Source organism: Macrotis lagotis, chromosome 1 (genome assembly GCF_037893015.1).
Source record: "Macrotis lagotis isolate mMagLag1 chromosome 1, bilby.v1.9.chrom.fasta, whole genome shotgun sequence".
Lineage (NCBI taxonomy): Eukaryota > Metazoa > Chordata > Mammalia > Peramelemorphia > Peramelidae > Macrotis > Macrotis lagotis.
Genome location: NC_133658.1, coordinates 536,801,039 through 536,817,695, shown reverse-complemented (window position 1 = coordinate 536,817,695; position 16,657 = coordinate 536,801,039). Strand labels below are relative to the sequence as shown.

The following is a 16,657-nucleotide window of genomic DNA, read 5'->3' as shown; positions in this document are numbered from 1 at the left end:
TACACCAACAGAACTTAATAAAATTCTCTTGAAATTCCAAATAGTTCTCCAAAATATCTATATAGGGTCACACATAGCTATTCTTTTCCTTTGAAATAATGTCAAAGTCTCTCCATGAAATAATAATGTATTTTCCATGTAATTCTGAAAGTTGCATTATGTGTTTGTGCAATAAAAAGTAGAAATTTATTTTGAAGTCTGAAGATATCTTTAATTTGTAAAATTATACCCTAGAGCTTTGACATTTACAAACTGTTCATGAGCCCAAACAGTCTAAATGAAGCCTGGTTTATTTGCTTTAGTTGTATCCTAAATGTTAGTGATTGACTTGGGTTGGGTGGAGGTGTGGGAAGAGGGTTGGGAGGGGAGTATAGGGGAGTGTGAGAGTGTGTGTGTGTGTGTGTGTGTGTGTGTGTGTGTGTGTGTGTGTGTGTGTAATATTTTCATACCTCTGAATTCCAATGGTTCCCTTAAAAATATTACTCTACCACCCTCCTCTGGCATATTAAGTCATTAGGGATAAGATTATGGCAGGGACCTAACTGCAAAGGGATAAGATTTGAATTAGCCAATGAATATAAGTTCAAATTTAACTTTCTGGGCAAAAAGTTCAGGTTTACTTAATGCAAAAAAATCTAGGTAAATTTATATTTAATTCAAAAAGCTTTATTATATACCAAGCAAGTAGCTAGATAATGAGGATACAAAGTCAAGAAAATAAATAGTTCTTTTGTCTTTGTGGAGTTGACATTCTACTAGGGATATAACCATGTAAACAGAAAAGTAAACATAAAATAATTTGAATAGGGAAAGAACAATTAATAATCGGAGTTGGGAAAGGCTTCCTCTAGGAAGGGACAGCTGAGGTGATAAAGATATACAATACAATATAACTTATCACAACTTTACCAGAAATCATTTAAAGTAAAACTGAAACCTCTAAAAAGAGATGGGGAATTTTCCCAGACTATTTGAATGCTATATCTTTTAGAAATGGAAAAAGGAACTTGAGTCCTTCTTTTAACCACAGGAAGAATAGATTGCGAAAGTCCCCCAAACTATTTACTCTAAAATCAGTGTCATGGAGTAAATTCACCAAATACAGCTAGCATAGAATTAGCTTTTAAATCTCTGAAGCAAGACTTCTTAAAGTGTTGATTAATGTATTCCCTGAAAATTCTGAGAATGATGATAAATATGGAAGTCTTTTCAAATACATCATTTCCTTTCTTTTTAAAAAGAGTTCACTGACCTTAATTTAACCCTCTTTGATGACACAGCTATAATGACATACCTCAGTGAATGGGAAGTAACATACTGTTTACATCATTGCTACGGAAGCAATTTACTGGCTATCCCTCCACTAAATGACTTCATGCTTTCAGTTATTAATCATTTCTTAATGTTTTGGTTCCTCAAAGCACTCCTGGACGTTTTACTGGTTCTAACTCAATTTTTTAGCTAAACCCTAACAACCTGCAAGTTAAATTATATTGATAATTCTAACCCCCTTTTTGTCCTAAAGGAATGCTTCCCCATTAAGGAAACTTTTCTCAAAAGAATTTTTTCCCATTTACTTCTCAGTTCAAAGCTGTGATTCAGTTACCTGAAGTCACCAGAAGTCAAAGGAATCACTGTGGTTCAAGGGAAAGAGTAAAGGTTCTGGAAACAAGGGGACCTGGGTTCAAATCCCGCCTCTCACATTTGGTTCTTTAAAAGTATTTTACCTCTATGAACCTCAGTTTCCTCACTTGTAAAATGAGAGGCTTGGACTAGATGATTTTTGAAGTCTCTTTCCACTTTAAGTCTGTGGGTTTTTTTTTTGGGTTTTTTTATTTTAGGTTTTTGCAAGGCAAATGGGGTTAAGTGGCTTGCCCAAGGCTAGGTAATTATTAAGTGTCTGAGACCGGATTTGAACTCAGGTACTCCTGACTCCAAGGCCAGTGCTTTATCCACTGCGCCACCTAGCCGCCCCTAAATCTATGGTTCTATAAAAGCAAGGATATTACTGTAGTATATCGGGGAAGGGAACCTGCAAATCATATAGGCAGGACTCAAAATTCAATAATTCTTGGAGTTTTTCAGGAGTGAATTAATTAAATGTTTGACCAAATAAAGCCCATGAATGAAGCTATAAATATCCAAATGGTCCTTGGCAGAAAAAAGGTTCCTAAATATCCAAATGGTCCTTGGCAGAAAAAAGGTTCCTCATTTCTATAGTATATGGTTGTATGAAATTAGGAGGATAGCCATATTAAAGTCTTGTGGAGGGAAGAGTAAAAATTTGAAACTTGCCCAAGTCAGCTTTTAAAAGAAAAACTTAGTTGGGGGAGGGAGAAATAGAGGGATATTACTTCATGATAATGAGAAAGAAATTCCAGGGAAAAAGAACAGAGAAGAGTTCATCTACAGCAGTTGGAAAAAGACATATTTTAAATAATTATTCTTGCAAACTAAGTGCTACAGTCACTTGTTTCTGAGTGGAATCAGTGCTCCCAAAATTGTTCTGCCCTAGGGTGAAATTCCAAACACCAGGCTCCAACCACTCCTGAGTTCATTCTCACTGTAAACATGACATGATGTAAAAGCAGGAAATTTGTTGTTGTTCAGTCATGTTTGACTCTTCCTGACCTCGTTTCAGTTTTCTTGGCAAAGACAATGGAGTGATTTGACATTTCCTTCTCCAGCTCATTTTATAGATAACAAAACTGAGGTAAACAGGGTTAAGTGACTATACCAAGGTCATATAGCTAGTAAGTGTCTGAGGTCAGATTTGAACTCAGGAAGATGAATCTTTCTGTCTCCAGTCTGGTACTCTGTCAACTTCACCAGCTACTTGTCCAAAAGGATAAAAGCCTAACTTTAAAGAGGTGAGAGCCTATTGGACCATCTATACCTACAGATCACATCATCCTCAAACACAACATGTCTAAAATTGTTTCCTAAAAAAAATAGCATTTTTCATTATTCTATCCATAAACTAGCAATTTTTTTTTGATTGCAAGGCAATGGAGTTAAATGACTTGCCCAAAGTCACACAACTAGGTAATTAATTAAGCGTCTGAGGCTGGATTTGAATTCAGGTCCTCCTGACTCTGGGGTTGGAGCTCTCTCCTCTGCGCCACCTAGCTGCCCCTTAAACCAGCATTTTTCAATTATGTAAGTAACTTTTGATTCACCTTTGCAATGGATTCCTGGAATGATCCTTTTTTTCTACATACATACTCATTGCCAGTCCCTTAAGCATGTCAATTCTTAGCTATGCTACCTGTAAAGCCTCCTAATCTTTCTAAAACATTGCTTTTATTATGTCACTTCTATGTTTCAGAAAGCTCTCTTTGGCTCAATGAGAGTCAGCACAAATGCATTAAAGACCTTTTACAATCTTAATTCTATATCCTGACCATTCAAAATATTTTTTAACTAATCCAAAATATGAATCCACAATTCCAGTCTTTACTAGCTTTCCCCCTTATCCACTCATGTGCCCTTATTCCTTCCCATCTTTGTGACCTTGCTCATTCTATATGCCTTCAACAGCATTCCCTAGCTAATTCAGGACCTAACTCCTCTCTGAAGACTTCTCAGACTAATCTCAGTTCATATTTTTTCTTATTCTAAATTCCGAGGAATTTGTGTATCTATAGCAAATTCTCTTACATGCTTATAGAGAATCCAAATGTTTGAAATAGAGAAGAGACCTTACAGATTACCTAATCTAACTTTGTATTTTAATAGAAAAGAAACTGAAATTCTAAGAGGTTAAATTACTTTTGCAAGGTCTAGAAGTCATAGGTAGAGTCGGACCTAGAATCTAGGTTTTCTGATTTAGGCTGAAGCTCCTTTCTCTATAATCCTTTTGTCTAAGTAAACAGTGGCTCTTCCAGGGCAGAGCGCCCCCCCCCTTTTTATTTTAGTTCCCACCACCCTTAGCACAGAATTTGATATTCAATTCCTGCTGCTGAAATCCTGCTCTTTCATGCAAACCCAGCTCAGATTCTATACCTCAATTTAATTCAATATTAAGTACCTGCTTTGTTCTGGATACAAAAACAAAATTAAAACAGTCTCTGCTCTCAAGGACAAAGATGTAGTACTTGTCTAGGGAATGAATGGAGGAAAGATGAATAATTCTTGAAATAATTTATAAAGGGATTGAGCATGAAGAGCTGGAGGGGAAAGAGGAAGAATATCTGGGAAAGCTTCACAGAACAGATGACACCCAACCTGAGCCCTGAAGGGAGAGACTGTGAAAGGCAGAGATAACCAAGCAATGCATTAAGGCATGGGGGATAGACTGGGTGAATGTTCCAAGGCAGGAAATTATGGAATGTGGAGTGAAGGGAAGAGTTTGACTGGAACCCAAGCACAGGAAGAGGAGTGAGGTGATGTAAAATAGGGCAGAAGAGATGGATGAATTACAACCAGAGGCTGGCTATCTCTTCAAGGAGGGATTTCCTCAAGCATACATTGACTAGCTAAGAGATCCTGAGCCAGAAACAACTACTTAGAATATACTCCTTATCTGTAAAATGATGGCAACATAACTTACTCTATTTCCTTGAGGACCTTACCTGTGAAAATTGGGGCTATTCAACATGAGCTGACTTTTCTTTGCTTTCTCTTCATCTCAAAACCCCTGACATAATTCCTCACTTTCTCATGTTTTCCCCACTCTATAATAGGTGATCCTTCCTGTGGAAACCAACTTTTTCAATGTGCCCCAATCCCAACCTCTCCAATTTCTCCAATAGATTACAACCACAACCATCCCATTCCCTGTCCTCTTTCCTCTCTTTCTCAGTAAAACTCCTAGGAAAAGCTACCTACCCATCTTAGTTTTATTTCTTCTCCCTCCCTTGACTCTTCAATGCTGTGCAATTTGACTTCTCACCTCATCATTTAAATGAAACTCCTAACTTCAGAAAGTTAATAATAATTTCTTACCTCTCAAATCTGAATGGCCTTTTTTTTTAAGGTTTCATTCTTCTCAACCTCCTAGCTACAGATGAATCTAATAATTGCCCTCTCCTCCTGGGTAATCTAACCTCTTTGAGTTTTCATGACCCTACCCTACTTATCTAATTGCTCCATATCAAACTCTTTTGCTATTCTTCATACAGGTCACACCCCATAATTGTAGATGTTCCGAAAGGCTCTGCTGTCCTGGGTCCTTTACTATTCCAATCTCTCTCTCTGTCTCTCTCTCTCTCTCTGTCTCTGTGTGACCTAGTTAGCTGCCATGGATTTAATTATCAATTAATCTAATGATTTATGAATCTATATAGCTAGCTCCAGGCTTTAAACTGTGCTTCAGTTTCACATTACCAATGACCTAATGGACATTTCAAACTAAACATCACAATCAGGACCAGGTTTGCCAAGGGAAAGAAATATTTGCTTAATCCTTTGAGATATTTTAAAATTTCATCCTTTTAATGCATCTGCTATGTGCCAGAAAGACACCTCAAACTTAATGTGTCCAAAACATAACTCATTACCTTTATCCTCTAATCGACCCTTTTCCAAAACTTTTCTTTTTTTTTTTAAAGGTTTTTTTGCTAGGCAATGGGGTTAAATGGCTTGCCCAAGGCCACACAGCTAGGTAATTATTAAGTGTCTGAGGCCGGATTTGAACTCGGGTACTCCTGACTCCAGGGCCGGTGTTCTATCCACTGTGCCATCTAGTTGCCCCACCAAAACGTTTCTAATTCTGTCAAAGGAAACACCATTCTTCCAGTCTCCCAGTGTAACCTTGATAACCGAACTTTTTAAGTTTCCATCACCCCACGTAATCCAATCTTGGGGTTTCTACATATCTCTCAAATCTCACCTTTCTTTACTCACACATAACAGGGCCTTACCATCTCTGGCCTAGATTTATTAAGTCTTTTTTTTTTTTTGCAGATCTGTTTTTTTAATGTATTTTTATTAAAGATATTATTTGAGTTTTACAATTTCCCCCCAATCTTACTCCCCCCCCACTGAAAGCAATCTCTCAGTCTTTATTTTGTTTCCATGTTGTACACTGATCCAAATTGAGTGTGATGAGAGAGAAATCATATCCTTAAGGAAGAGACAAAAAAGTCTAAGAAAAAACAAGATCTGACAATAAGATATCTGTTTTTTTCCCTAAATTAAAGGGAATAATCCTTGAACTTTGTTCAGACTCCACAGCTCTTTATCTGGATATAGATATTAACAGTCTTCTAACTGGTCTCTTTACCTCCTGCTGCTCCCCACTTCCTTCTTTCCTCCATGCTGTTACCAAAGAGATTTTTCTTAAGTGAAGATACGACCATGTTGCTCCTCCACTTGATAAATTCCAATGGCTTTCCTATTACCTCTAGAATCAAATATAAATTCTGTTCAGCTGTTAAAAGCTGTTTTATGATCTTGCCCGTACCTATCCTTCCAGACTCATTACATCGTTCCTTACTCCACACTTTGGCAATATGCAGTTTAGCCAAAGTGGCTTTTCCTCTGTTTCTCACACACAACCTATCTCCCATTTTCATGTTTTACACTAGCTAACCCCCATTCATGGAATAAACAACATACTCCACTTCATTTCAAAGAATCTCTTCAAGTTGAAGTTTCAAACACCACCTGCTATGGGAAGTCCTTACTGATCAACTGCTAGATATCCTACCTCTTCCTCAAAAAATTTAGTGTCCTTATGATCTCTACCTTCTAAACGAGGGCCTTCATGATCCCCTCTGTTAATTCCCCAAATTAGCTTACACTGACTTCATATAAGTTTTACACGTGCACATAATAGCAATTTACTAAATGCTTACCTGATTTACTAGTATTACTCCTCTGTCCAAAACCCTTCAGCTGCTCCCTAAAACTTTTCACCTAAAGTTCCAATTTCTTTGCCCAGCATTCAAGGTTCTCCAAAACTATACCTCCTGGTTATAAATTGCAGGCAGGTCTTGTGAATATTTCATTTAGAATCATCTCTTAATCAACAATCCTACTAACCTACTACTATCATGCACATCAAATATATAATAAAAATAGAACTCCATATTAATTCAAATATTTTTGTATTACATTATAAATTAAGTAGAAGGCAGAAGGAAGATAAAACAGGATTTTAAATTAAAGTTTAAAATTAAATTTAAAATAAACCCCCCACAAAAACAAGATCCATTTCAAGGTCAATGTAAAAGATACTTTAAATGATGAGAAATCAAGTATAAGTATGAAAAAAATTAAATGAAAAAACCTAAAGGTTGTTCTAGCTTGGTAAGTATAACTAACCTGGGCAAATTCAAAAGCCTCTTGTGGATAATATACAGCTGCAGTAATGCTCATGAAACCAACTGGATATAAAAGCTTCTTTACTTTTGAACCTGTTAAAAGAAAGTACCCCCATATTCCCCACACTGTTAGTGAATTTTGTTATTCTCTTTATCACAAAATTTATGATGGACCTTTAATATCCACAGATTTACTAAAAAAAAAGTCAAGGTTAAAATGGATTCAAATTCTGATTATTTATTGCCTGTGTAATATTAGGTGGGTTTTAGTTTCCTCACTTCTAAGCTAGGATGGTGATTAAATGATTTCTAAGTCCCCTTTAAGATCTAAATCCTAGGACACAAGATAAGAACTGATGTTATCATGTTCACTGGCTGATGACACCTCCTTTTTAACCTTGGACTCTAAAATGGACAGAACAGTAAATACTATAAATATATGACTCTATTATTATTTCTAACTTAAATTTTTTCTTTAAAAAAATGAAAAAAAATTTTTTTACTCATGGTATTTCCTCACCTGCAAAAAACTAAATAATTACTAAGATTCCCTTCCTGCTCCAAATCTTACGAACAATAAACTCACATTTATATAGAAGTTTATAGTATTTAAAGCATTTTTTCATAACATCCCTATGAAGTTAAGTGATTTGCCCAAGGTCACACATTTTCTAAGTGATGCAGTCTTTCCAAAAAATATGTAGTTTCTAACAGAGAATACAATTCACTAGCCTAACATTAAAAAAACTTTACAAATTAGCATTTCTCAAGAAGCAGCAAGTTAACTTAATATAAGCATTTTAAGAGAATTTTTCAACTCTATAATAGTTGCAATAAATATCTGATACTTCCACTGAACAGGTACTTTACATTTAAACTGAAAAGCTGAAAAATCTTCCAGTTTTTCAAGTACTCAAAGTCTATGATATATATAATTTTATATTTAATGTCATATAAACTTTATAGCACATTAGAAAGTAAAAACTGCATAATATAATAGTATTGAAGTAACTTTTCTAAACATAAAAAAAGTTTTAAAAAAAAAAGTAAACAGAGAATGCTTTGCTCTGCACCCAGAATCTATAGTTTATTTTCTCTGAATTTAGATGGCATTTTCAATAACAGGTCTCTCAGGATTATTTCAATCACTAAACTGCTGAGAGCAGCTGTGTCCATCATAGTTGATTATCTCACAATACTGCTGTTAATGGGTTCAATGTTTGCCTGATTTTGCTCACTTCACTCAGTATCAGTTCATGAAAGTCTTTCCAGGTTTTTCTAAAGTCCATTTACTCCTTTTTTTTTTTTTTAGGTTTTTGCAAGGCAAATGGGGTTAAGTGGCTAGCCACACAGCTAGGTAATTATTAAGTGTCTAAGGCCAGATTTGAACTCAGGTACTCCTGACTCCAGGGCCAGTGCTTTATCCATTACGCCACCTAGCTGCACCCCCCTGCTCATTATTTCTTAAGAAAATACCATAACTTGCTTGGCCATTTCTCAACTCATGGGTATTACCTTAATTTCCAATTCTTTGACACTACAAAAACAACTGCTATAAATATTTTTGTACATGTGGGTCTTTTCCCTTTTTTTCATTATCTGTTTGGAATATAGACACACTAGGGGTATTGCTGGACCAAAGAGTATACAGTTTTATTGCCTTTTGGACATAGCTCCAAATTCCTCTCCAGAATAGTTTTATCAGATTACAACTCTACCGCCAATATATTAGTGTCCCAATTTTCCCTCATCCTCTCTAATACTGATCATTTTCCTTTTTTTGTCATTTTAGTCAACCTGATAATCGTGAGGTGATATCTTAAGGGTTGCTTTAATTTGCATTTTTCTAATTAATAGTGATTTGAAGCATTTTTTCTTATGACTATAGAGGGTTTTAATTTCTTCATTTGAAACTGCCTGTTTATATCTTTTGATCATTTATCAATTGGAGAATTACTTGTATTCTTATTATTTTGACTTAGTTATCTACAAATTTTAGAAATGAATCCTTTATCAGAACCTCTGGCTATGAAAATTGTTTCCCATCTTTCTGCATTCCTCCTAATTCCTTTTTGGTTGCATTTTGCAAAAAAACTTATTTAATTAATTTAATGCAGTCAAAATTATAAATTTTACAACTTATTATGTTCTATGCCTTTTCTTTGATCATAAACTTCTCCTCATTCCAGAGATCTGACAGAGAGGCTATTCTTTGTTATCTTCAGTGGTTTATGGTATCACCCTTTATATCTAAATCCTGTACCCATTTCAACCTTATCTTCGTATAAAGTGGGAAATGTGAGTCTCTGCTTAGTTTTTGACATATTATTTTCCAGTTTTCCCAGAAGTTTTTGTCAAATAGTGAGTTCTTATTATCCCAGAAACTGGAGTTTTTTGATTTATCAAAAAGCAGATTATGACAGTCATTTACTACTTTTACTTTTGTACCTAATCTATTTCACTGATCCACTTCTCTGTTTCTTAGCCAGTACCATACAGTTTTGATAACTGTGCCTTTATAATATAGTTTTAGATTTGGAACAGCCTAGGGTATCTTTTTCAGTAATTTCTTTGATATTCTTGATGAATTTTGTTACTTTTTTCCCCCCATATCTATAAAATAATTTTTTTGGTGAAGTCATTTTTCTAATAGCTATAATAGTAAAAGTAAAAATAGTCAAAAGTTATTATGCAAAGACATAATAGCTTTGGGTGACAAAGTCCATTCTATTCTGTACAGCAAAAAAACTATTCCCAAAAATAGTTGGATCACCATTTTTACAAGGATCTGGACTAATATAGTGTACTTCATAACTTAAATAATCACTACATGTCCCTAAAACCCAATTTATTGGAAAGAAAGAGTACGAATTCATTACAAATTAACAATTCTATTGCTCAGTACTGTGAAGTTTTTAGGATTGTAGGTTCTTATGAGACCAGAATTTTTTGCAACTCAGGACTGAATTATACATGCCTTAGTTAAATATTAATGTATCTTAAAGTAATTACTATTATTATATATTACTAGAAATATCACTATTATATATTATTATTAATAGTATTTACTGTTAATTACACGATTCTATTTGAAAATGGAACCTACCTTTACCAAAAAAGTATCCCAAAATTCCAGAAAAACCAATCACACCAAGTCTTGGCAAAAATCCTGGAGGCGGATTTTGGAAAAGTTCACAGCTGGCTACAATGAAATCAGATCACAAAACATTTATATAATGTATTTTTAAAAAGAACTGCTGTCATACCTTTGATAACTAATTTCTACAGTATTAAATGTTACTGAACAACAGTTTTCAAGTCATATTTGTTTTTTAATGTTTGTTCCTGCTCCTCTTCCTATCTACAGCAGATAAATAAATTTATACCAACAAAGAGAATCAGAAGGTCCTTTTCTCTAACATTCTAACTGATTTATTATAAGAAATGAAACTGTTGAGTCACAAGTATATTTTGCTACTCAACACTGAGAAAAGGAAGCAATAAAAGGATGAAAGGTAAAATCCTACAATGAACATCAGAAACAAACTAATAAAAACACAGGATTTTCTTTTGTGTTTACTTCTTCAGAGACTTCCAGTGACACCAATATAATCCTTTCTAGGAAATATAGGAAGAATTTAAGACTCTTGATACTATTACTATTGATATCAGCTAATTTATATAAATTTCTAGGGCTACAAATTACAGCATGCTCAAGGAATTATTCTATATGATACAGGTGAGAGGAGTATACATTTTTAGGGTCAGGAGAAGAGGGAAGGAGTCTCCAATTCTCAGCACTTAGCCTGTGCAAAAAAATTTTCAGTTATGTCTCTCTGGCTGTGAAATTTGGGACTATTACAGATAACACATCTAGTTACTTGAATAATTACATTCATTTAAGTTCCAATTTAGTTTGAACATTAAGCTAGAAAATCTGTATCAAGGTTCTGGAAGATTATCTTTTCAGTAATCTCAGGAACTGGTTACCTTAGATTAAAAGTTGGTCACCCACACTTGTTGGTCAAGAAACGGAGCTGTCAGTTCTTCTGGGCAGTGGGCAGTGCAGAATATCAATCAAACTCAGAGGAAATTTATATTCTAAGTGAGAATTTGTCAATTTTATGAATTTATGATTCATTTTTGGGAGAATACTCATTTCCATTCATACTCCCCTTCCTAGTATGAAGTTTCACTCAACTCCAATAAGCATGGAATCAGAGTCAAAGAGATGGATGACAAAAAGTCTCATATACTCAATAGCTCTCTAACATCTCTTGGATAAAAGCCTAAATGTCTTTTTTTTTTTTGGCATCTGTGACTAGCTCTGTATAGTTGAACATTTTTATCAATGACATGGATAGAGTAATGTATGATATGCACATCCATAGCTAGGAAGGATTGCTAACACATGGGTTAAGAAGGTTCAAAATGTAATTTACTACACTGGGCTGAATCTAATATTATGACGAAAAACAAAATATCTTGGGGGCGGCTCCGTGGGGCAGTGGATAGAGCACCGGCCCTGGAGTCAGGAGTACCTGGGTTCAAATCCGGCCTCAGACACTTAATAATTACTTAGCTGTGTAGCCTTGGGCAAGCCACTTAACCCCATTTGCTTTGCAAAAATCTAAAAAAAAAAAATTTAAATTAAATGTCTTACACTTGGGCTTCAAAAACCAATTTTATAAGTACATGATGGAGGAGGCATGACTAGAAAATAATGCATCTGGAAAAAATCTAGGAGGAATACAAAAGAATTAATTCAGGAGCATTAGTAACCTACCAGCTCATGATACCACAGTGTGATATGAAATCTTAGGTTGTTCTGAGGTAGTGTCCAGAAATGAGTAGGTTATGAATCCACTATATACTATCCTGATCAGACCACTTTTGAGGATGTTGTAGTCATTTTGGTCAAGTTTTAGGAAGGACATTGATAATAGTTAACCAATAAGCATTGATAAAGCACTTACTATGTTCTGGGAACTATGTTTATAAATTTTCTATCTCTTTTAATGCCTACCCCAGTGCTCTGCACATAGTAGGTATTTAATACATGTTTGTTCTTTGTAAAGAGAACAGAACTAATTTTTATCAACCAACAAATATCTGTTAAGTGCCCATTATAGGCTAGACACAAAGTTAGAGGCTGAGGACACAATATGTACATATAATGAAGAAAATAAAGTAATTTTGGGATGGAGGGAAGAAATAGCAGTTGGGAAGGAAATGAAGCGATAGATCAGGAAAAGAGATAATATTGAAGATACGCCTTAAAGGAAACTAGGAATTATAGGAGTCTGAGGTATACAGGAAATCTATTCCAGGTATTCTAGTCTGGGCAAACACATGGAGATGGGAGATGGGTATTATGTACGAGGAACAATAAGGAGGTCGGTTCAGCTTGTGCACATAGTCTATAAAGGGAAGCCATATGAAATAAAGCTGTAAAGGCTGACTAGAGTTAGATGGTAAAGGGTTTCAAATGATAAAGAAAAGAATTTGTGTGTAACTGTAGCTTTATAAGATGGGGAATGATATGATCGTATGTGTTTTAAGAATGACACTTTGGGGGTAAAAACATCACTTGTAAAAAAAATTCTAGCCCTGTTTGTGGTGGCAAAAAATTGGAAATTAAAACTGTGGTATATCTATGTCATGGAACACTATTGTTCTATTAGAAACCAGGCGGGGTGGGAATTCAGGGAAGTCTGGAAAGATCTGCATGAATTGATGCTGAGAGAGATGAGCAGAACCAGAAAAACATTGTACACCCTAACAGCAACATGAGGGTGATGATCAACTTTGATGGACTTGCTCATCCCTTCACTGCAACAACCAGGGACAATTTTGGGCTATCTGCAATGGAGAATACCATCTGTATCCAGAGAAAGAATAATGGACTTTGAACAAAGACCAAAGACTATTACCATCAAATTAGTGGTGGGGGGGGGGAAATGGTATATTATTATGTAATTTTACTATCTCATACTTTATTTTTCTTCCTTAAGGATATGATTTCTCTGTCATCACATTCAACTGAGATCAATGTATAACATGGAACCAATGTAAAGATTAACAGAATGCCTTCTGTGGGGGGTAGGGGGAGGGAAGCAAGAATGGGGGGAAAATTGTAAAACTCAAAATAAATAAAATCTTTCTTAAAGAAAAAAAAAAGAATGACATTTTGGGAGCAGCTACTAGATAGAGCACTGGCCCTGGAATCAGGAAAACTCAAGTCCAAATCTGGCCTCAGACATGTAATAATTATGTAGCCGTGTTTTAATGGGAAAGTAAGATATACAAAGATATTGGATACTGAATATATAGATACTGAACTGTAAGGGAGCTCAGACAGGCTAACCAGTCTAACATCTTCATTTTATAGGTGAGGAAAATGAGGAAGAATTAATGTCTTGTCCAATAAGAAGTATTAGAGGGGGCATGTTAATTAACCCCACTGCCTTGCAAAAAAAAAAAAAGACAAATGTCACTTTGAGAACTCTGAATAATGACATGGGGAGACTTAAGGCAAAGGGATCAATCAGAAAGCTACTATAATAATCCAGGCAAGAGGTAATGAGAGTTTGAGCTAGGGAACTGGCTCTGTAAGTAGAAAGAAAGGGACAAGCAAGACATATTGTATATAAAAAACTGACCAAGGTTGGGTAGCTGACTTTATACTGAGTAAAGAGTCAAGCCTGGGTAAATGAAGAATAGCAGTGCCTGCCACAGTGGAGATTTGTTTAATCCTCTCTGAATCAGAGTGAGAAGAGTTTCTAACATTAAACTCTCTCATTAACAATGAGCTAAAGCCCAGAGATCATTAAGTGACTTTGGCCACTCAATTAATTATACAACCTCTCCAGCTACTCAGCTGAAACAAAAACGTGGGCTATAACAATTAAATATAATGTAAAGGCATTCTATATAAATTAGAGTGATTATCAGTTATTAACAATAAAACAACTTACCCTTTCCATATTGAACAGCAGTATCTATTGTAGGCTTAGTTTTGTCATAAGCAACCTGAAAAAGAGGGGAAAAAGACTGACCAAATAGCATAATTACTAAAGTAAGAGAAAAGTATACATCTAAACAGAATGAAATACATTCTGCAGTTGCTTTTACTTAAAAAAAAAAAGTTAAAAAAAGTTCTAGTGCTGCCATTGGAAGTAAAAAAACAAAAAAACAAGCCAAATCAATTGTTTTCAACTGCACAATTCCCTCAGTGTTCTACATAAAATTAAGTAAAATTGTAGTCTAACAAAAAAAATTTTTTTTGATAATCAAAACCAAATGAATGCTATAAGTGGTAATCTTTTCCCTCACTTGATCAAAGTTATGTCCAAGCTGCCTCCCACAGAACTTATGTTTTAATGGGAAAGTAAGATATACAAAGATACTGAATACTGAATATATAGATACTGAACTGGAAGGGAGCTCAGACAGGCTAACCAGTCTAACATGTTCATTTTGTAAGTAAGGAAAATGAGGAAGAATTAATGTCTTGTCCAATAAGGAGTATTAGAGATAGAATTTGAACCCAGTTATTATGAATCTACAACCAGTGCTCTTTCTTATTCACTGTCTTTTTCATCGTTCTCTTGTTTATGTGTTTGTATAGTTTGTTTTGTTCTGTTTTTAGAATTTACCATAGTGCCATGCCTATAGTTGGTACTCATATGCTAACTGAAATCAAAATGATGGAGCCTATAATGTGAAGGAATTTCTCTCAAACACAAAAAAAAAAACAAATTTTAAAATACGTATGCATGGATTTTTCTAAGTCAAGATGACCCCTGAAAAACTGATGAAATTAGGAAGAGATGACATTTTTTTCATTTCCCTGAAGATTAAGATCAATGAATATTAATCTTGATTTTGTTTTTTTGTGTGTTCTCAAGTCAACAATTTAGAAACTAAAATTCAGGCAGTGCCTAATTTATAGGTAGTGTCTCAAAAACTCAATTATAAGTTAGTTTTTTGGAAGTCAGAACACATCATTCCACAAATATAATGTACAAATGGGTAATTGAGTTAACCCAAAAATAAATTCAAACAACCTTGTACATTTGTAATGAAAATCAACAGAAAGCACTGATTACAAAATTAAAAAGAAAAACAACAAACAACCCCATAAACTGAACCAGATAGATATAGTAGGATTCACCTCTACCTAGGAGTTGGCTTAGTTGAAAGAGTACAACTATTGCCTAGCTGTTGTGGTTACTTAAATGTCCAGGAATAACCTCAGTCTTGGCAGTGTGCTAAATCCTACTACATAGCTTCCTAACCTGAGTAACAGATGCTCCTTCATGAGAGAAATTAGCTTCTCAAATTATGATAGTGGCCACATTGCTGGGAGAAAAAAGTAAATCTCCCCAAACCCAGTCAAAATGATTGCTTACTATTTGACCACGGAAGAACTTGTTCAATGACTAGATGATACTGGATGACTAATCTTTCATATATAGAGGAGTATTTGGGTTTTCATAGCTAGGCAACTGCTTATGATGTCTTTTCCAAAAACACTAAGAAAAATCTGTCTATAAAGTACCAGTGTTATTAACAATTTACTTGAACAAGCTTCAAATGGGTACCTGATTTGTATATAAAGGGGGTGTAACAAATCAGATGAGCATGAAAGAAATTGCTTATTAGATCTATGGGTAGAGGAAGAATTCAGAACCAAATAGGAGATGGAGAGGTTCATGAAAAATAAAATAAACAAATTTGATCAAACAAAATTAAAAAATTTTTGTAAAAGTGAAACTAATACAGGCTTAATCAGAAGAGAAGCAGAAAATTGAGAACAAATCTTTGCAGCAAGTTTCTCTAGTAAAGAACTATTTTCCAAGAGACACAAATGCAGTAAAACATTTATGAGAGTAACAGTCATTCTATAATTGAGAAATGCTCAAAGGATATGAATAGTCTTCATAGGAAGTTGTCAAAGTACTTAATAGGTATATCAAAAAATTCTCTAAATCAAGAATAATTGAAGAAATACAAACTGAAATAACCTCAAACCCATCATATTTGTTAAGCTGACAAAAAAAAAGAAACAAAACAGGAAATTAAGAGGTGTTGGAGAGGCTACAGCAAAAATAGGTTTTTTAAAAACTCTGCTGGTGGCACTGTGAATAAATTCAACCATTCTGGAAATTATGGAATTATGTTCCCAAATCTATTAAATTGACAAATTCGTTTTGGCCAAGTGATATTTGTCTAGGTCTATAACCCAAAGAAATGAAAGAAAGAAGAGAAAAGTATATGTATAAAAATAATTATAGTAACTCTTTCCACTATGGCAAAGAACCAGAAACCAAAGGAGTGGTCCAATAACTGGGAAACAGCTGCATAACTAATGGTATATGAATGTG

General features: G+C 34.7%; 1 protein-coding gene across 2 annotated transcripts in view; it reads right to left on the bottom strand.

The window, feature by feature from the left end:
- Positions 1–16,657, bottom strand: part of APOO (apolipoprotein O) — a 76,253-nt gene that overhangs the window by 26,772 nt on the left and 32,824 nt on the right. For both annotated transcript variants that reach the window (XM_074214247.1, XM_074214246.1), the window contains 3 exons: positions 14,246–14,300; positions 10,375–10,470; positions 7,270–7,361 (listed from right to left, as the gene is read on the bottom strand). In XM_074214247.1, coding sequence (XP_074070348.1) covers positions 7,270–7,361; positions 10,375–10,470; positions 14,246–14,300 — 243 coding nt within the window. The remainder of the gene's footprint in view (positions 1–7,269; positions 7,362–10,374; positions 10,471–14,245; positions 14,301–16,657) is intronic.